This window comes from Thunnus albacares, chromosome 2, assembly GCF_914725855.1.
Source record: "Thunnus albacares chromosome 2, fThuAlb1.1, whole genome shotgun sequence".
Taxonomy (NCBI): domain Eukaryota; kingdom Metazoa; phylum Chordata; class Actinopteri; order Scombriformes; family Scombridae; genus Thunnus; species Thunnus albacares.
Window position 1 is genome coordinate 25,722,164 of NC_058107.1, and position 20,134 is coordinate 25,742,297.

The 20,134-nt window shown below is 37.9% G+C and overlaps 3 protein-coding genes across 4 annotated transcripts; 2 read left to right on the forward strand and 1 right to left on the reverse strand.

Moving 5' to 3' along the window:
• The first annotated feature begins 4,673 nt into the window (after positions 1 to 4,673).
• sprb (sepiapterin reductase b) lies at positions 4,674 to 5,960 on the forward strand. Its single transcript, XM_044338191.1, has 4 exons — positions 4,674 to 4,772; positions 4,857 to 5,085; positions 5,236 to 5,523; positions 5,806 to 5,960. The coding sequence occupies exons 1-4, from the start codon at positions 4,674 to 4,676 to the stop codon at positions 5,958 to 5,960; spliced, it is 771 nt and encodes a 256-aa protein (XP_044194126.1).
• A 2,227-nt stretch (positions 5,961 to 8,187) lies between these two features.
• smyd1b (SET and MYND domain containing 1b) lies at positions 8,188 to 16,689 on the forward strand. Of its 2 annotated transcripts, XM_044374936.1 has the most exons (10): positions 8,188 to 8,471; positions 9,614 to 9,790; positions 9,991 to 10,204; positions 12,377 to 12,507; positions 12,709 to 12,747; positions 13,822 to 14,017; positions 15,057 to 15,149; positions 15,289 to 15,452; positions 15,581 to 15,749; positions 16,388 to 16,689. In XM_044374936.1, the coding sequence occupies exons 1-10, from the start codon at positions 8,350 to 8,352 to the stop codon at positions 16,550 to 16,552; spliced, it is 1,470 nt and encodes a 489-aa protein (XP_044230871.1). In that variant the 5' UTR covers positions 8,188 to 8,349; the 3' UTR covers positions 16,553 to 16,689. The 2 variants fall into 2 exon arrangements, with proteins under 2 accessions (XP_044230871.1, XP_044230880.1); XM_044374945.1 differs by lacking the exon at positions 12,709 to 12,747.
• A 1,309-nt stretch (positions 16,690 to 17,998) lies between these two features.
• Positions 17,999 to 18,965, reverse strand: LOC122998206 (fatty acid-binding protein, liver-type-like). Its single transcript, XM_044374955.1, has 4 exons — positions 18,852 to 18,965; positions 18,416 to 18,588; positions 18,168 to 18,260; positions 17,999 to 18,088 (listed from the first exon to the last, which is right to left on the reverse strand). Exons 1-4 carry the CDS (start codon positions 18,916 to 18,918, stop codon positions 18,038 to 18,040), a joined length of 384 nt encoding a protein of 127 aa, XP_044230890.1. The 5' UTR covers positions 18,919 to 18,965; the 3' UTR covers positions 17,999 to 18,037.
• Between the last annotated feature and the right edge of the window lie 1,169 nt (positions 18,966 to 20,134).

Sequence of the window (20,134 nt, forward strand, 5' to 3'; positions counted from 1 at the left end):
ATGGATTTATGGAAGGAGATGGATGACTGGATGGAAGGACATGGATGGATGCATGCATGTATGTATGTATGGATGGATGGATGGATGGATGCATGGATGGATGTATCCATGTATGTATGTATGTGTGTATGGATAGATGTATGTATGGATGCATGGATACATGGATGTATGGATGGATGGATGGATGGATGGATGCATGGATGGATGGATGGGTGGATGCATGCATGGATGGATGTATCCATGTATGTATGTATGTATGGATAGATGGATGCATGTATGGATGGATGTATAGATGTATGGATGTATGTATTGATGGATGGATGGATGGATGGATGGCTGGATGGATGGATGGATGCATGTCTAGATGCATGTATGGATGGATGGATGGATGGATGGATGCATGGATGTATGGATGGATGGATTGATGCATGTATGGATGAATGGAGGTGGATGAGACGTTGAATGGAGGAAGTGGGCTAATGGCGTTTTAATTTATGTTGATAAAACAGATAACACACCAAGAATGTAAAAGAAAAATATCTGATTTAGTGATTGTTTGGGAAGAATGCAAATAATTAGAGCTGCAACTAATGGTTATTTTCATTATCGACTAATCTGCTGATTATTTTCTCAATGAACCGTTTTAGCCAGTATGAACAGGAGGAATGATTACAGAGAGGAAAACCTCTTTCAGCGTTCATATGGACACATGAAAAATTGTGAAAGTATCCTTTAAAACTCAAGGCGACATCTTCAAATAAATGTCCTGTTTTGTCTGATTAACAGTCTAAAATCCAAAGATATTCAGGTTACTGTCACGTATGACACAGAGAAGCTTAAAATTCTCACATTTAAGAAGCTGCAAACTCTGAATATTTGGCATTTTGCGTAAAAAAAAAGGCTTTAACATTTTACATCTACTGTGAGACTTGCTGTAACACTGTAGATCAGCCCTGATTTCAACTTAAAGGAACTCTCTTCAGAGATTTAGATAAAACTTTATTAACAGATGTAACTGTTGAAACAAATTCATATTGAAGCAGCATGGACTGAAGTGAATTATCTCTGTTTTGTGACGATGCACACTTTAATCACTGACTTTAGTGAGGTTCCACAAGTCACCAAAGAGTCACATGACTCAATATTAAGCGGGTGGTCCTGGTATCATGTGTACAGTCAGAAAAAAAGGCATGCAGCCTACTTCTACAGCAGTCTGTAACAGATGTGTCAGTCCTCAGCTGGATTGTGCTGCACATTGTGACTGCTTGTCATCTTTACTTTGCATTTATTCTTTGTCCTATTTCTGTGGTTCCTGACCTTTTTACTAGATAGCAGTTTCCTTCCTCCTCTGTCTCATTTTCACTCCATGTTTACTTCCAGTTTTGTTTTGTCCTGATTATAATTGTTGGTATTTGGTGGTTCACTCTCTACATTTGTTTTCTTTTACATTATATGCTGTTTTATACAGTGTGCAGCAACTATACAGCAATTCTTGTTGGAATGCTTGTTTCTGTCACATTTTCACACTTTTTAGAAAGTAATTAATAATAGAAAATAAAATATGATAATTAGTATTATCTTTGTGCAGAGACATGTAAGCTTTTCTGACTTTTCTTAAACTTTCACTAATTGTTGAATTCTTTTTCTGTGCTAAACCAGTTAACAAAAATGGCCACATGTAGAAATAAATAATCATAACAGTCCACCTCTACTGCAACTTCAGACAGGATATCTGTCCTATATACTGCCGAAATGACTTATTTTATACTTTATAGGTGCTGCTGGTTGTCCTGGCTTTCCTTTCCTCTTCCGCCTCTTATTATTTTGTTTATTATAAAGTTTTTTTCCTGTGTTTATTAGTATCACAGAAGTGTTTATTACATCATTTCTTGCCAGAGTTTCTCATCCAGCTCAGTTTTGAAGCTCATTTTTTTCATTTGCTCTTCTTCCTTGCTGTGTTGTGTTGCTACAATAGTGAAGAAAATGAGCATCAGTGTGCTCCCTACAGTACTGGAGAGGAATTGCCAGAGTTTACTCTGCAAGGCACAAAGCACATGCAGAGTAAACTCTAAAAGCTCCAGGGCAGGATGTCAGTGTTTAATTTTTTTGTAAAGCATTTTCTTTTGTGGATACACACATGTCTGCACAATCCATTAAGTGATTAACTGCAGAATGTATTTGTTTATTTGTGTATAGATTTCCAAATGATCAGTTTACTACTTATTAACTTTGTAAAAAGTTGCAATGTCATGCGATTTACTAATAAAATGCATTTATGTTCTAATGTAAATGTGGTATTGTTACACAATTAAGTTACCTGAATAAAACCAGATATAATGTCAGTTTTAGGGCAATTTTATTTCTGTATATTATAAAATGTGCTAAACTCTGAAGAGGAGTCAAATCTGAATCTCACATTTTCCTGTTCATTGGTACATTTGTACCTGTTTGAATGTCCATGGGGGAGCATTTAGGTTGCCATATGCTGGCAGCCTAAATGCCTGTACAGGGACTTTCACAGCTGCAACGACGCAGTCTATGCATGGAGGGGAAATGCGCTGGCCTAATCTGTGGCCTCAAGGGATGCTCTGGCTCTATTTGGCCACACTGGGGCGCTGTGATCTATTAAATCCAGTTCAGCTAGGACCCTGGTCCTTTGTAGGTTTATTAGTATTTATTTTGTGTATTTAGTGTGTGTTAGTGTGTCTTTATTCCCTTATCTTTTATGTCTGTCTGACTGAAGCAAAGGCACGAATGTAAAACTTTATTTACCAAGAAACAGACAACATAATATTTAAAAAAAAAGTAGATCTTTTCTTTGCTTCTCTCATTTCCTTGAATGTCAGCTGTTAATTTTATCTGCCTAAATTTGGTGTGTGCAGAAATACAGATGGAGGTTAATACTAAGGTGAAAGTGCTATGTTGTTCAAACACGAATGAGAAGGTAATATGTGAGCCATAAGAGTTTCAAATCTGATATTAGTTACTACTTTTAAAGGATTGTGCCACATTTTTTCAAGAATGTCTTGAGGAAATACTGACACCATGTGCACTGAAAGAGAAGCTATTTCAGTGTAAGTGATAGGGGACAAAATCCACGGTGAAAACAGACAGGAGGAACAATTTCCTCAAATTTCACTTATAACTTTTGAAGGCTGGCTCCTTCGTATGTTGCAGACCTGCTGACTCCTTATGAGCCGGTGTGCAGCCTTAGATCCTCTGGCAGGTTTTTACTTATCGTTCTAAACTCCAGATTTATAACAAAGGGGGACTGGGTCTTCTTTATCAGAGCCACAAAGTTATGGAATAGCCTGCCAGAAGATCGAAGGCTCGCAGATTCTCTACACACTTTTAAATCTCTTTATAAAATGTACTTTTATAGTTGTGCTTTTATGTGATGTCATCTTTTATCATCTTTTATCTTTTAGCACTCATGCTTTTGATTGACCTATTGATCTCCTTTTCTTTTCCTTTACTGTGGACATCATTGTATTTTGTTTTAACACTTTAATTTAAAAATGTATTGATTATTTATATGTGCTTTTGTTGTGCATTTTGTTTATAAATGTGCAGATAATGTTAAGTGCTTTGTAAACAATGTTTTTAAAATGTGCTACATCAAGTTATTGTTATCATTATTATTACTGTGACCAATGACACTTAAAATGGAAATGTGAGTATACGAACTCTTTCGTTTTGTAGAATACAACTGAACCTTAGGCAGTTTAATGGATTAAGGGGGAAAAATTGTTTTCATGGGCCATTTGCACAGCAGATTTTAACTTGTAATAGCAGGAAAGGCAGATATAACTAATAGCATTAATGAGAGCTCTAAAGACTTTAAACACAGCAGGGCTCTAAGTGAATGCAGCCATCATAATGTTATTAGTTACGTTTGATGAAATCTGGGCATGTGAGCATTGTTTTAAGACAGACGTGAAGAATTGTGAATCTATCCTTTAACGCAATGACGTACGATGGGGAGGTATTGATAGGCCTGTACTGCTTTTTGGGTGCATGGTGGAGTACCAGACCTTTAATGGCACAGGTCATTTGAGGGTGGGAATAACTGATAATAACTGAATGATTGCAGTGAGTAAATCATAGTTTTGAAGTTTTGTTGTCTGTTCTGTCTTGTAATGTTATCAGCATTGTTGTTTTATTGTCATCTGTGCTCATTGGTTTTCTTTTAGTCTGCTTTGGCATATAATTTATCTTCAGAAACTACTGTGTGCCTAAAGTGTGTCTCATAAAAGTTATGTTAAGTAATATGTTTACTGTAGTTCATTAAAATCTATTAATTATTTGTTGTCAGCAAATTACAATGTATAAAGTGCTTAATCAAATGTATATTTAAATGATGAAAGGCTGTTAAAAAAGGTATAAAATCATAATTAAAGGTGTTAATCTATACATCTATTTCATTTTTATGAATTTATGTATTTATTCTAAAATAGTTTTAGCAAATACTTTTTAAAAAGCCTTTAAAATGTTTAGTTATATAATTTACTGATGCGGCATACTCCACACAGACTCCCCCTTTCTCTTGATTTTCTCCTCACTGTAAAATATAAAGCATGAAATGCATCAGTTCTGCCTGCTGGTGTTGGGTTATAAAAGTAGCCCAGTGCTCACATCCACCTCACACTAACACACTAACACACTTTGAAGAGATGTCAGACATCAACTCTACAAACGCCAGGACTCTCGGCCGGTGCTTCTGTATTATCACAGGAGCCTCAAAGGGGTTTGGATGGGTGCTGGCACACCAAGTAAGTGATCCATTTGTTGAAAAAAGAAAGAAAGAAAGAAACACACAAACAAAGAAACAAATGTCATGTCATGTGTTCATCCAGGTAACCCACTATCTCAAGCCTGGTTCTGTTCTGCTGCTGGTGGCTCGCACTGGGACTTTGCTCCAGGAGCTGAAGGAAGAGCTGCAGAGCTTCACTGAGGACCAGAACCTGGTGGTTCACTGCATCACAGCTGATCTGAGCACACAAGACGGTGTGAATGAGACAGTGAGGGTTACGAGACAGGAGAGTTTGAAGGAAATAGATCATGTGCTTCTTATCAACAATGCTGGTGAGTCTTGAATAATTTGCCTTTTGTTGACATCAACCGCAGAGTAGCCGATTTAATTCGATTTTATATGTTGACCCCTCATGTTTTCATCTCATGTTAACCTCCCACTGTTTTTACACCCTCCCACCCATCTCCTCTCTCTGCTCTCAGCCTCTTTGGGTGACATTTCCCGGTTTGTGAGTTTCACCAACCTTGACCAGGTGAACTCCTATCTGTCCTTCAACGTTAGCTCTGCTCTGGCGCTGACTGCAGGGATTCTGCAGGTGTTTCCACCGAGAGCGGGCCTGCGATGGAGCGTGGTGAACTGCTCCTCGGTCTTTGCAGTGCAGGCCATGCCATCCTGGGTGCTGTATTGCACTGCCAAATCAGCGAGGGTAATGATGTTCAGGGTGCTGGCTGAGGAGGAGCCAAATGTCAAAGTCCTCAGCTACTCTCCAGGTATGTGCAACTTGTTATATCGGCTAGAGAAGCAATATTGAACAAAGAAAGGAAGAAAAGATTTATGTACAGTAAAGCTGAAATCAAGCGTGACAGATCATTTTTGTTATTGGAAAGAGCAAGGCCCACTTGTTCTGAAGCTTTCAACCATATTACACACAAAGAAAAAAAAAAGAAAACAAGCTAAAAGGATGTACTGTATCTCCACATTTAACCATCTCATATGTATATCCTATAGAGAACAAAAGGCAACATGTAATACTATTTTCTGCTTTCTTTCAGGTCCTATGGACACAGAGATGCAGGAAGACATTCTGAGGTTAACAGGCATCAGTTATCATCTGCTTCCCTGCAAGGAGTCTGCAGCCAAACTGATGAAGGTGCTTCTGGAGAATAAGTTCGCCTCAGGGTCACACATCGACTTCTTCGAAGTGTGATGTCTTATAATCTGTGATGTGGTCCTGTAAATTATTATAACTCCTTCATGTTATTGTGTTGTAGGCTTCTTACTGGTTTTAACAGACGACATCACATCACCCCGATTCTGGCCTCTCTCCATTGGCTCCCTGTTTGTTTTAGAATTGATTTTAAGATTTTACTGATCACTTTTAAAGCATGGCTGGGTCTGGCTCCAAGCTACATAACAGATATGTTGACCCCATACGACCTTTAAATCTAAAGGTGACTGCTTTTTCCATCAGGGCCCCTCGACTTTGGAACGGCCTGTCTGAGGAGATAAGGCTCGCAGAATCAGTGACTTCTTTTAAATCACTTCTTAAAACCCATTTTTACAGACTTTCTTTTATGTAATGTTGTCTTTAGATCATCTTTCTTTTAAACTTCTTTTTTTTTTTTTAACTTTTCATCTTTTAAACTTTTTATCATCCCCTTATTGTCTTTCTTTGCCTTTGGCCGCCATCTCTAAGGTCAGATCTGTTATTGTTCATGTATTTGCTTTACATTGTACTGCTTTTGCTTTGTCTGTCAAAGCACTTTGTAAACTTTGTTTTTAAAAGGTGCCATATAAATAAAGTTATTATTATTCTTATTATTATATTATTTTTCTGAATGTAGGGAAAGATGTATGTCTGGTCTTTAAAATAATGCATATTATTTGTGTGTTTGCGTTTGTTGCTGATGTAAAGAATGCTGTAAGCACCGATTAAAAGAACATCTTTAATCTTTAATTCAACTTTTCAGTGAAATTGAGTGATTTTTTTTTAAAACAAATTAAATTTGTATTTGGACAAACTTTAGACTTTTATGGCCCATTGTTCTGCAGAAGGACACTAGCATTACATACAGTAGAACTGTCCACACTTATTACTATGAACAGTGACATGAAAATGTAAAATTTGTATCAACAGATTAGACAAATTAACAATTAGGTTCAACCATGAGCCAGTTTTTTCAGGAGTTTTCACTGGGGGGCCATTAACCAGCGCAGGAGATGCAGGACTATATGTTTTGTTATCTCTTTTAATTAGAATAAAATTGATTTATAACACTGTTTAGGATTATATCTGAGGGCAGATGTCATGTCCCATCTGTAAGTGAGGGCTAACATTTTATTTTAATACTCATTTGGCTAAAAATGACAAGAAAATTTGACCTGTGTAGGTAGGTTAATTGGATTTAATTTCAGCACCATGCACTGTTCAAATAGCGTGTATGTGTGTGTGTGGGGTGAGGGTTTACACAGGCCTTGTATTTATTTTATTTATGCTAGATTTGTGAAAAAGTTTTGACATAAACTTTGAAAATCAAACTTAAGCTTTCATCAGGGGGCCACCATTTATTTGACTGCTAGATTTGACTTTGGTCTTGTCTCTCATTGTGGTCATTTTCCTAAAACTACACTGTAAAAATAATTTGGGTTCAGAGTCAGAGAATACAACTGAAACCTTCAAAATCTGGTGTCTCGAGTGGGGCGGATGTTATTGGTTGGTCAGTACAGGCTTTCACAAACTGCGGTTTCTAAATACTGGCTGATATTTGGTCTGTGGAGCGCTGACATACAAGCAGAATAAGTGTGGCTGAAAATGTATGAATGTGTGTTCACATGCCTTTTAGTGAGTTTTTGTGTTTGTATGTGTCACACTGTGGCAACCCAAACCTGGAAGTCCACTCATGTTGTAGGCAATGAGCTAATTTCTGAGCTCACCAAAAAGCTTGTCCCCACAGTGTGTGTGTGACAGCAATGTTTTTCCTTTACGTCATAACTTATGTTGCATTTAGAAACAGAGAGAGAGAGAGAGTAAGTTAGAGAAAGCACCAGAACAGCGTGGAGGCTTAGCGATAGTTCAGCTCTGCTTCTGTCAAACTTCTCACAGCTGTCCAACGTCACCACAGACGCATGACAGACAGGCCCAACTGAGGGACAAAAATAACCCTCTGGGACTGGGCACCTACCAATACATGGGTGGGGGGGTTGGGGGACTTTCTGCCAGTTAACAGGACAAAAAATTTAAATGTCTGAATGAGTCTGAGAGAATGAGAATGACTTTCAGAGGAGTTATGCCTAGATAAGGCTGTCAGCTTTGTTGATAAGTGTGTCCTCTGAAGACATTTTACTTCTCAGCGAACTAATGTGACGAAAGACCACCAACCCATTTTCTGTCTCTCTTGGTACAGTTCAAGAGGTGGACGGCTATTTTAGTACCTTGGGTGTGGAATGTCCAGTTGTCATTCTTGGAGAACACAGAAGCCACTGATTGGTCTACGAGATCCTCAACTACCCTACCCTTAGCTCAGTATTTAGCCTCTCTCTTGCACTGAAATACTCCTCTCTCGTCCACCAGCGTCTCAGGAACCGGTGCTGCTACCATGGAGAACGTGGAAATATTTACCACACCTGAGAAAGGGAGGGGTCTGAAGGCCACAAAGGAGTTTTGGGCTGGAGATGTCATCTTTTCTGAGCCCAGTCTTGCAGCTGTTGTGTTTGACAGGTACAGTGCTGATGGAAGTTGTGGGTGTCCAGTGATGGGGGATGGGATCAGAAATGGTCATCAGGGGGGAGATTTGTGCAGTTGAGCTGTATTTCTTTATCTTTAACGCTAATCTACTGTATCCTAATCCTGAATTTGATTTGCTCTGGATTGACAATGACATGTGAGTGTGTAATCTTACAACAAATGACTTCCTCATGTGAACATATGTTTGTGAGGCAAATCCAATGTAGATAGTTCATCCTCAAGGGAATATGTGTACGTAACTGTAACTTAATGACTGCTGGTATTATGACGTAACAAGCACTAAATAGCTGTAATAGCAATAACTGTATCTGGAACAATCAGAAACAAACATACCTCTCAGACTTGGAAATTAGTAACACAAAAATGTTTTTCCAAATGTCATCAGTATTGTTTGAGATGAATTGTGAAGTGGACAAACTATTTCAACAAATGAAGACATTTTGAGAGACAAAAATGACCTATCATTGCCCATAAATGGCATGTGCATCTTTTGATATCTTTCAGCCAGTTTACTTAGTAGTTTTCTTCTTTACATCATTATTTCCATGGTTTTCTGTATGACGACTTTTCTGGAAAATCTTGAAAATATCTTAACATCTTTGAGAATCTGACGAAATCTTAAACAAAACTTAAAACATTTCTAGTAAAATATTTACTCAGTGGTTTAAAATGTGTTCCTAAAAATTATACATGACAGATCAGACTTTACATCAAATGGGCTGTAATTTCACTACAGATATTTCTGAATTTTGTTTAGAAGAGATACCAACTTGTGTGAAAAAATAACCTCGACTCAAGTTTCAATTACTAGCATTTCATGTGGCCGAAAGATCTGAAAAAGCTAGTTTTATTTTGTCACACGTGTTAATCCTAATGTCAAGAATCAGCTACCTTTCTCAGGTTATCAACTTGTATATCACCTGAAGGATTATATCAAAAGAACTTTCATGCTAAAATTCAAGATCATCTTGAAACTGACAGAAAAACACGTATAAAGAGGAGAAAATAACTTACTATGACAGTACATTTGGCCAGCATTAATGTAATTTATGCATGTACTGTAATATACATATCATAATAACTTCAGTTTTTCTGTTTGTTCTCTTTCTCTGCAGTCTGGCAGAGCGTATTTGCCACAGCTGTTTCCGCAGACAAGAGAAGCTCCAGAGGTGTGGCCAGTGCAAATTTGCTCATTACTGTGATCGAACCTGCCAGCGAGCCGGCTGGGCCGAACACAAGCAAGAATGTGGTGCCATCAAAGCTTATGGCAAGGCACCCAATGAGAGCATCCGGTAAGTGGAAGTGGGCAGGGGTAAAAACATATTATATGATTCTTGATGTTTGATCAATAAATGACCTCAATGACCAACAATTTTTTTTTTCTCTGATTGTGGACTCTTAACTTGTATTTTCTGTCCACTATTGGCCACATAAGCTTGTGCCCTTGAAATCGCATGTCTTCTTCTTCATTGTTGTTTTTTTTTGTGGTCAGTTTGGTGGCCCGCATCATGTGGCGCCTCGATAAGGAGGGCAGCGTGGTGTCTGACATGCAGCTGACCACACTGGATGAACTGGAGGACCACATTGCTGACATGCAAGAGGATGAGCTGAAGGAAACAAAAGTGGATATCCACAACTTCCTGGACTACTGGCCTCGTAGCAGCAAGCAGCACACGCTTGACGTCGTCTCACATATGTTTGGAGTGGTGCGTTTAAAGAATGTGTATTTGACATCCATTGATTTCTTTTCATGTAGATGGCTGTAAAGCAGTTTGGTCCCATATCAGAGGCTTCTTTAGCGGGTTGACCTGCCTCTCCTCCCCATATGAGATAGCTTCAAACAGACCAAAACTAATACATTCAGTCATCCTTGTCAAAGCGGAAAATCAAATATCTTCATGTTTACCACCAGAAAGTTTCCCTCGATGGCAGACAAAGCAGTAAATACCGGTGATAATCGGAGGAGTCATACCTGCAGCACAACTCATGACATTTAACTTTAACGCTTGGTAACAGCCAGCACACTGTACCATTTTAATGGTAAAAGTTAAATATCTACAGAAGTGTTTAACAACATGTCTGGGCTGCTAACAAGAACAAACAGTCAAATTTAAGTCTTTAAATCCTTCAGATTTTTACACCCTGCAACACCTGAAGGCAAATACCTGGTAAATATGAAGTGGTCATGTGATATTTCTGGGTTTTATGAATATAAGGGTGACTCAAATGAATCATGAATCAGTTGAACAATTCAGGCAAAAAATTGACTGCATTTCTCAACCCGCGTGCTCCATACATGAATAAACAGGTTATCCAGATTATAATGTTGACGATTTGACACAAGTCTGGATTTTTTGACTTTTTCAAAACTGGCTGAAAATACATCTGGAAATGTTGTCATAGCAACAAGTCCTTAACTCCAAGCCTGCAAAACTTCAGGTTTATTGATTAAGATATTTTAGGATAAACAATTTACATAAACTCAGTGTGAGAAACAAACGTCTCGCTTTCTTAGATTTATAATTAAAGAATGTTGATATCATTACCATTTTAGATGAGAACATGCAGGTTATTGACAAATCATTATGAACTATTGGTGTAATTATCACAATTAAATTTTTATAATGAAGAGTTACCTGCACTTATACATGATGAAACATACAAAAAGATGAAGTTTGTACACTAAAACGGAATCAATACAACTAAAAGCTTCTGAGTGTTAAAAGACCAATAGGGCCAGAATATTTGGCATTTAATTTGACATTTGAAACACCAAAATGTATTAAACGACTGATTGCAGAGCTCACTTTGCTGCAAATTGTTTATGCAGTTAAAGATGCTTTTTGAGAGGCTTTTAGCAAGATTTCATTTTTATAGCAGGCTCACGATTATCACTGAAAAACTCTGCACGTGTTCAAAGAGGAAGACCGCTCCAATCATCCAGCCAACATCACTGGCAGTCTGACCACATTCACTGGTATCATCTAAATTTCTAACAGGGAGGGTTCCCAACACTGCCATCACTTGATCATCACAGTTTCAACTCTCTACTCATTTCACCTCTGTTATTCAAGATAATCCAGGATTAACAAATCAATCTTCAAACTGCATTCAAAGGACCAAATTAGCTGGATTATTTTAACCTGATAACAGCATGTTGGCCTGAATTAGTTAAACCACATTTGAAGAGCAGGAATCTGTTGTACATTAGGATATTTTTGTAGACCCATTTAGAGCTGCAACGATTAGTTGATAAGCTGATCGACAGAAAATGAATCGCCAGCTATTTATATAATTGATTCATTGTTTTGAGTAATTTCTTAAAAAGAAATTTCCTAATTCTCTGATTCTCAAATATGAATATTTTCAGGTTTCTTTAGTCCTCTATGACAGTAAAACTGAACATCTTTGGGTTGTGGACACAGAACATTTGAGAACGTCACCTTGGGGCTTCGGGAAAGAGTGATCAACATTTTTCACCTTTTTCTGACATTTTATAGACCAAACACAAACAACCAATCGATTAACCAAGAAAATAACTGACAGATTAATCGATAATGAAAATGAGCATTTAGTTGCAGTCCTAGACCCATTATCACATATTCAGTTTTGAAATGTAAATGTAGAAAAAGCCACTGAATTAGGACACGGCTGTAATCTTTTACAAGTAGTCTATTTACGTTCATATTGCCTACTTTTTGTCATTTGACCCTTTCAAGAAATTAGTGGAGACTTTGAAGCAAACCATTCACAAGAGCCTTTTGAAATTCTCGCTGTGCATAAGTTTTGTATATAATTTCAGAAACTGATCTCTGTGAAAGCAAAAAGAAATTTGACCAGTCCTGTGTTCACATGAATAATGCCACTCTTCCTCTTAGATTAACTGTAACGGCTTCACTGTGAGCGACCAGAGGGGCCTTCAGGCAGTGGGAGTGGGAGTCTTCCCAAATCTGTGTCTAGTGAATCATGACTGCTGGCCAAACTGTACTGTCATCCTCAACCATGGAAAGTAAGTAACACACAACACTAGTTTACTAAAAAAAAAAGTGCTCTTCAATGATGTCTACTGTCTTTTTTCTTATTTTTGCAGAATCTAACTTGACTGAGACTGTAAAATGCTCAGTGTTTTTATAATCTGTCCGTGTGTGTGTGTTAACATGTTTTTGTCAGGTTGCATTTGGTGTAAAACTGCTTCCTGTTTGTCTTTCAGTCAATCGGCTGTGAATACTATGTTTCATTCTCAACGGAGGTGCGTTACCTCAGCCTAAAGCCTCTTTAGTGTGTTACCGTTTAAAGCAACACTGAGATATGTTAGATGCTCCATCACTACTCAGTTTACCATCCTCGCTCCCATTTCATCCACTGTAGCAAAATAAACGTCTTTGTAAGCAGTGCTTTGTAGTATGCACTGTAGGTTTGATGTGATTCAGTGATTATACAATATGTCAAGATAACAAATTACTTGAATGCTCTAACTTTTAGATTTTTTAGCATCACAACAGGCTGGTTTGGTTGTTTCTCTGCACTATTTTCACCTTCCGTAAGTTCATCTACCACAAAACCGTTTGTCCTTTCCACACAAAATCTTAACGTGAACTTGGTTTGTCACTTTGTGTGTTCGTCCATGTGTGTACCGCACTGTGTCTCTGTCTATCATGCCACAAAGTGCTGTGTGTGTATTTCGTGTATTTCATCAGCTCATTTGAAACAACTTCCTGTTAGTTTAGCTCTAACACCACGTAACATCAGATCAAACATGACTAAAAACCATATTTCCAACTGCATATTCCATTTTCTAAGCTAAATATCAAGAATTATTTCACATTTAAGCCCTATTTTTTTTTTGTAACTTTCTTTCCTTCAACATTCACTGATTTTGTTAAAGGTGGAAAGAGACCCAGAATCTAGTTTTTCATGTTTGCTAAAACAAATAAGGAATCTTTTTATATGATGGAAATGAACCAAACTTTTGCAAAATTAAAGGAAATATTTAGTATGTTAGAAAACTTACTTTAAGTTACTTTATCGTGAACATTTAAATACATTTACTGTAAAACATTTAAGTTTAGAAAAGTGATAAAAATTGGTTCACAAAAGTTTAAATGTGACATAATTTGTCTGATATTCACTTTCATCCACTCCTTCAATCCTTCATCTGCACTGATTGAACTGAAAGCCACAGTATGGAACAGTGTTTAACCAGCTTTTAAAGGTGCAAGTTGTAGAAAAGAAGCCTGATAGTAGAAAACTAAAGCAGTCACTCTGCATGTAATGAATGTCTGCTTGCGTTTAGTAGTGTTAACTGAGTGTTTCTCATCTTCAGGATTGAGCTGCGTGCTCTGGGTAAGATCGCAGAGGGAGAGGAGCTGACAGTCTCGTATGTGGACTTCTTGAATTTGACTGAGGAGAGACAAAGACTGCTGAAAACACAATACTTCTTTGATTGCACGTGTGAGCACTGCAAGAACCACATCAAAGATGACTTGAAGCTGGCGGGAAGGGAACAGGATGGAGTCAAGGTTTGTGTCTTTGTTTCATGAAATGTTGTTTTTTGTCCTCTGACAGAGGAATATTACACTGCACAAGGCAAAAAAAAAGCGACCAAACCAGTCTCACTACAGTTATACTGACTTGGGTGACACGTACAGACAGGAAACATGAGAAGCAGAGCCACAGTGACTATTTTAAGCAAAGATAATCTCCAATGAGTTCAGCTTTAAACTGCGTGTATGTGTGCCTGCATTCACACACATGTCTGAGAAGCAGCAAGATACAGAAAAGTTACTAATAATAAACTTTATTCTCTCAATCACTCAAACTACTACAGGGTCTTAACTGACTTTATTTCAATGTTTTATTGTAGATGAGGATTAGTTGGAACATTTGTTATATTAGATGATTTATATTCAACTTCCAATTCCAAACTGCTTAAATTTTGCCATTTAATACACTGAGGTGTGTAAATCAATGCACATAAAAACATAAAAAAGTGTAAGAATTGAATGGCTTTAAATGATAGGCTTGACCTTATCTTAATCGGTGAAACACGAGGCACTGTCAGTGTGACGATTGCCAGCCCACTCTGTGTGCCTGTGTGATAGTGCACGTGTGTGTCACAAGTTATTACTGGCTTGCATCATAAAATATCAGCAGAGTGTAGTTAAAGGTGTTTATTACTTTGTTTTTTTAACTGAAACAATCATATATATTGACCATATCTGTTGCGATATGCCTGGTTTAGGCCTGATAATAACTGTAATAACTGAAAATTATTCTGTAATTATGTACATGTATGTTAATATAAGAGTAAATAGTATGTGTTATCAGAATAACAATTGTCCAGCTCTTTGACAGGGCGCCTTCAGTTAGTCAAAGGTCAAAAAAGCAAGATAAAAATAATCAGACCTTCACCTTTATGGAACTCAACAAAAGCATCTTATCTTTTAAGACAAACAATGTGTTCTCTAGAAAGTGAGTGTACTTCATCAGTGTATTCAAACTTGATGAAACAGTGCTTGATTTTCTCATTAACATTTGATCAATTGCTCCCATTCGCAGCCTTCAGAGGAACAGGTGAAAGAGGCAACAGATTATTGCTGGAAAATGCTGGAGAAGATGGACGAGGTTCGATTAAAGGGTGACTACCATGAGGTACAGCATCAAATTAAAATCAAATAAAAACCAAACTGTTACATAACAGAATCCAAGACTTATCACCTCTCTCAGAAATGCTCAATCCTACTTCCTTTTTAAAATGTCTCTATTTTTTTTAATATATATATTTCTTTAGGTGGTAAAAATCTGCAGAGAATGCATAGAGAAAACAGAGCCAGTTTTGGCCGACACTCACATCTACCTGCTCAGAATGTGGAGCACATTAAGTGAGGTGCAAGCCTACCTGCAGTACTTTGACGACGCTGCAGACTACGCCCGCAAAATGGTGGAGGGATACATGTGAGTGCAGAGATACTGAGCAGTCCTGCAATTACGATAAATGCACAGAGTCTCTGGTGTCAAAAAATGAATGAATATGTACACTAATAAATCAAATATCTTCTAAATCTTTACATTTATCACGACAGGAAGCTGTACCACCCAAACAATGCCGCTCTTGGTATGGCTGCTATGCGAGCAGGAGTAACCCACTGGCAGGCCGGGCAGATAGAAATTGCCCACGGGATGATCTGCAAGGCCTATGCCATTATCATGGTCACCCACGGCCCAACACATCCCATCACCAAGGACCTGGAAGTAAGTGGCTATAAAAAATATTCTTATATTAACAACGGTTGCTTGTATGTGAAAGGAGTCGCTTTTGGTGATGAACCCACAGAATATGATCAGTCAACTCTGCTGTTCCTCTCAGCTCTACAGAGCTTTATAGCATCTTTCAGCTCAAGACATATATTTGATTTGTTAAAATACCACTGTGATCCAAATTTAGCTCAAATTTTACTTAAGCTATGTTCACATAACAGGTTTAATGCTCAATAATGATTTTTTTTAGTCAGATCTGATCTTTTTATGTTGATGGTTCACATTCATGTTTGTAAGTGACATGTTTTCGGCTCCGGTGTGACAACAGTTAAGGTTGGTAAACTGCAACGCATGCACAGATTTAACTGACAGAGACTGGATATGAATCAGATCTAGGACCACATATGCAAGTAACCCAGATCTGATATGAAAAAATCTGATTTGATTTTTTCACACTGAAACAATCTGATGTTTGTAAACTGGAGGCAAAAATGTGGATTTGGACCACCTCAGCACGTATTGTGAACGTAGCCTTAGCCAATTCACAGGCTAGCAAATCTTTCTGTTTATTGTATGCTACAGATAATGAACAGGTGGACATTTTAAGCATCTCCTTCCTGATATTTCTACAGGCTATGCGCATGCAGACAGAGATGGAGCTGAGGATGTTTAAGCAGAACGAGTATGTTTACCACAGTATGAGAGAGGCAGCCCTGAAGAACAAACCAATGACCATGCTGCATGAACCCAAGTCTGTGGAGGATGGAATCAAGAACCTCTTCCACCGGAGGAAGTAATCGCTGGACTGTAGACATTATTTACTGTAAACAGAGTATTGGTGTGTGAATCTATCCATATACTGTAGTCACGAGGTCATTTTCTGCATCACTGTATCACTTTTGTTATACTTTTCACTAAAAGATGTCACACCAAACTTGTGCTTTTTGTTTTTAATATTCCAACTACAGTGGATAACACAAATTAGTCATTAAATTAGAAGAACCAGAAGTAGTACTTTTCAGGTTTCATCAGGTACACTTTACCCCCCACATGAAACTCAGTCTTGTTATTTTGGTTGTTAATGTATGATTGCATAATTATGGTTCTAATAGTGTACAAGTAAAAGGAACTATATCAGAAAGTAAAACATTATCCCAAAATAAGCAAAATTTTGAACCTCAGTACTCAAAATGCTACCAGCTTTGTCTGCACATATGCAGTGATATTTCATTGAGATGGTAAAGTTTGTCTGAAATAATGGTTTTGTAATAGTTGTTTGAAAGAAAAGGCAATACTCCCATCCGGTGGACTGAAGAAGCCCTGCTACCCCTGGGATAAATGCTAACATTTGCATGGCAACATGCTTAGGGACAATGCTAACATGTTTAGCATGTAGTGTTTACCATGGTGTAATATGTTAGCATGCAACATTTGCTAGTTGCATCAAATAAACAGCTGAGGCTAAAGGGGAAGTTAATTTAGGCAGTTTTGCAGTTATTTGGTTCCATATGAAAGTTATTACATCTAGTCCTGAGGGGACAGGAAAGTTTGTAAATTTCATGGCAATCCATCTGGTAGATTTGGAGATCTCATGGTGGCACTAGTACAATAGTCAGTGGGAACCATATCTGTACAAAAAAAATTCTATGCTAATCCATGTAGATGTTTAGATATTTCACAGGATAAGTTTAGTTTAACATGTCAGGGGCACCAGAAGAAAGGTCAGGTGAATCAATTGTTGAGAGTTCAGTCTAAAGTACTAGCATTGCCAGCCTTTGAATAGGTTAAAATTAAAGTAGTCAGACTCTTCCTACTGTCCACATTTTTAATTTTAAACTCCAGCAACCTGCCCATTTTGCCAGTTCAAGTTTTAAATTCCTCAAGTCTTCACTTTCAAAAGTTACCAAATAACCCTAACTGGCAGTCAACTTAAGCTGTGAGTGAATCATATGGAAGTTACAAGTAATGGTTTTTGTACACCTTAAATACAGGTTGACTCTGGAGTCCATTTAAACACTTGTTGCTTGTCATGTAATCAGTTCACTCAAGTTCCCTGCAGCTGTGAAAGTGACCTTTAGCCAGTTAAACACAGACTCTTTACCCCTCAAATAAAATACCACCATGGCTCTCATGATATTCCAGTGGGTAATTCACCATTAACCAGTAATTTTATAAACAGCTGTTCACTGGTTTCTGATAAACTTAACATTCAGTATCATATTGTAAAGAAAACATGACAGTTCTGCCTTTTAAAAATGTTTTATTATCCCAAGTGTTGATATTTACATGCGTTTGCTTATCCTCTTGAATACAATGCTGCCAAGAGTCATAGTCTGAAAGAAAAGAGATTAGTATTAGAAGCTTGTTTAGAGTCATGCAGCACCAGTTAGGGAAGTAGTTTTATCTACTCACATTGACAATTGTGTTTGCATCCACTAGTTCTGTGACAGACTCGATTCCCTTCATGGAGACCTTCAGCTTGTTGCCTTCCCGCTGAGCCACCGCCTGCCAGAAGCATGACAGGAGATTAAGTTTCCAAGTCAGGGACTTAGGCAATTCAGGAGCAATGTGCAACAGGATTTTGTAACAATGACATCAATTCAATTTCTAGTTACAGCCAAGTATATTTAGTTTGTGTCCTGGAAAATAGTCCAGCTTACCTTGATCTTCTCTCCAGTGACGGTCTCCAGCTCAGCCTCCTGTCCAATGGTGAATTTGTTGACGAGGACCTTTGTGCCGGTAGTGACTGTCACTTTGAAGTTGTCGCCGTTCTCCTCGATTTCAGAGATGCTCTTTATGTCTTTGCCTTTCTGGATGAGGTCATCAGGGACACCTGATGCAGAAGAGCAACAAGTTAAGAAACCATTACGAGTAGTGTTGCGTTTCTTTGGCTGTACAGTTTGTTAGTTGTAATTTAGCACTATAGGTTGTTGCTAGACAAGTCAACTAACCATATGTGATTGTGAGATCTTCTCATGTTGCACGTTTTACAACTTTGTCAGTAAGAAGCCCAATTACATTGCAAGCATGTTACAGCCACACGACACAACAAAACATCAGCAAAGTATTTCTGATGCTAACGGTCATTACACTCACCAATGGCCTTCATGAAAGGCTCAAAGTTCTCCTGGGACTCCAGCTGGAACTTTCCAGAGAAAGACATGATGGCAGACAGTGAAGGTAAAGTGAGAAACGGTTATCTGCCTGTTTTATACTCTCAAACTGCAACGCTACAATCATTAACCACAGGTGTCCCCAATTAAGGCAGCTCCAGCCCACTTCACCCAGCAGAGCTCAAAGAAGATTTAGTGAAGATAAAGACAACCAGATAGATAACAGGGGTACAGTGTGGCTAGACTAAAGTTTGGTAACCCTTAATGCAAGGGAGAAATTTTTTGAAGTCAAAATATCAGTGTGGTTATCATGTGGTTTATGCAAAGAAAATCTATAATAATCTTGGATCTTTTTCGTTTTGAGTCATACACTAACACATATGATGACACTGCACATGTCATTCACCAAAAACTGCTGATCGGACATAATGTTGCTGCTTTTTCTCTCTTCCTTCATCCTCTTTCCTTCCTTCCCTCTGTTTGCTTCTCGCTGCTTTGGCCTCTTGATTTCTGTTCCTTCTTTCCACCCCTTTTCTCTCTGTTTGTCTTCCTCTTGTGTTTCTTTTAGCCAATTATTTGCACCTTTTCACTTCTGTCATTTGGTTTATGTGGCTTTTTACACAATCATTTTATTTCAATGCATATCTACTTTATGTGAGCATGATGTATAAACTGGACTTTCAGAGAGCTGAAAGTGGCTGGTAAAATTTACTTTTTAAGGTTTACCTTTGGCTCATCTGTGCATATCATAGAAAAGATTTAATTTTGTCTACAATGAAGAAACACATGGAATAATAATGATACAAATTCTCACTATGAATTGTTGTGCAATATAAAGTGCAGCTAGTAGTTTTGCATTTATAGTAATTCCACTTTGTGTCAACTTGCTGCAAACACTCTTGGAGGTCACTGTCGCTTCCACAGTGTGAACTATACTCTACATTAGATTACAGGGGTAGTTTACTCAGGTGATGTCACTGTTAGACTTAAGCCTCCTGACAAAAAAAGGAGAGCTTTCACAGAGCAGACCCAGTTATCATAAAATTATTCAGTCCAACGGAAGGTGAATAATCTCTCGTCAGCATTTCAGAGTGTTAAATTATATGATTTCTTCAATCTGATGCATGGCGTGGCATTCACCTCTGGCACTGGCAAGAAGTTGTGGTTCAACAAAATGTGTTTCACAAAAACAGATCAAAGGTGACTGCCATACAAGATAATCATCTTAAATATTGCAACACTGCTATTATGTCACTAGAGTTGCCA

Excerpts from the sequence above, each read along its gene's own strand:
- smyd1b (XM_044374936.1), top strand. The coding sequence starts at position 8,350 with ATGGAGAACGTGGAAATATTTACCACACCTGAGAAAGGGAGGGGTCTG. Across the intron at positions 14,018-15,056 it reads GGGAACAGGATGGAGTCAAG|CCTTCAGAGGAACAGGTGAA; the intron begins GTTTGTGTCTTT and ends TCCCATTCGCAG. Across the intron at positions 15,453-15,580 it reads AAAATGGTGGAGGGATACAT|GAAGCTGTACCACCCAAACA; the intron begins GTGAGTGCAGAG and ends TTATCACGACAG.
- sprb (XM_044338191.1), top strand. The coding sequence starts at position 4,674 with ATGTCAGACATCAACTCTACAAACGCCAGGACTCTCGGCCGGTGCTTC. Across the intron at positions 4,773-4,856 it reads GATGGGTGCTGGCACACCAA|GTAACCCACTATCTCAAGCC; the intron begins GTAAGTGATCCA and ends GTGTTCATCCAG. Across the intron at positions 5,524-5,805 it reads AGTCCTCAGCTACTCTCCAG|GTCCTATGGACACAGAGATG; the intron begins GTATGTGCAACT and ends GCTTTCTTTCAG.
- LOC122998206 (XM_044374955.1), bottom strand. The coding sequence starts at position 18,918 with ATGTCTTTCTCTGGAAAGTTCCAGCTGGAGTCCCAGGAGAACTTTGAG. Across the intron at positions 18,589-18,851 it reads GCCTTTCATGAAGGCCATTG|GTGTCCCTGATGACCTCATC; the intron begins GTGAGTGTAATG and ends CTTCTGCATCAG. Across the intron at positions 18,089-18,167 it reads ATGCAAACACAATTGTCAAT|ACTATGACTCTTGGCAGCAT; the intron begins GTGAGTAGATAA and ends CTTTTCTTTCAG.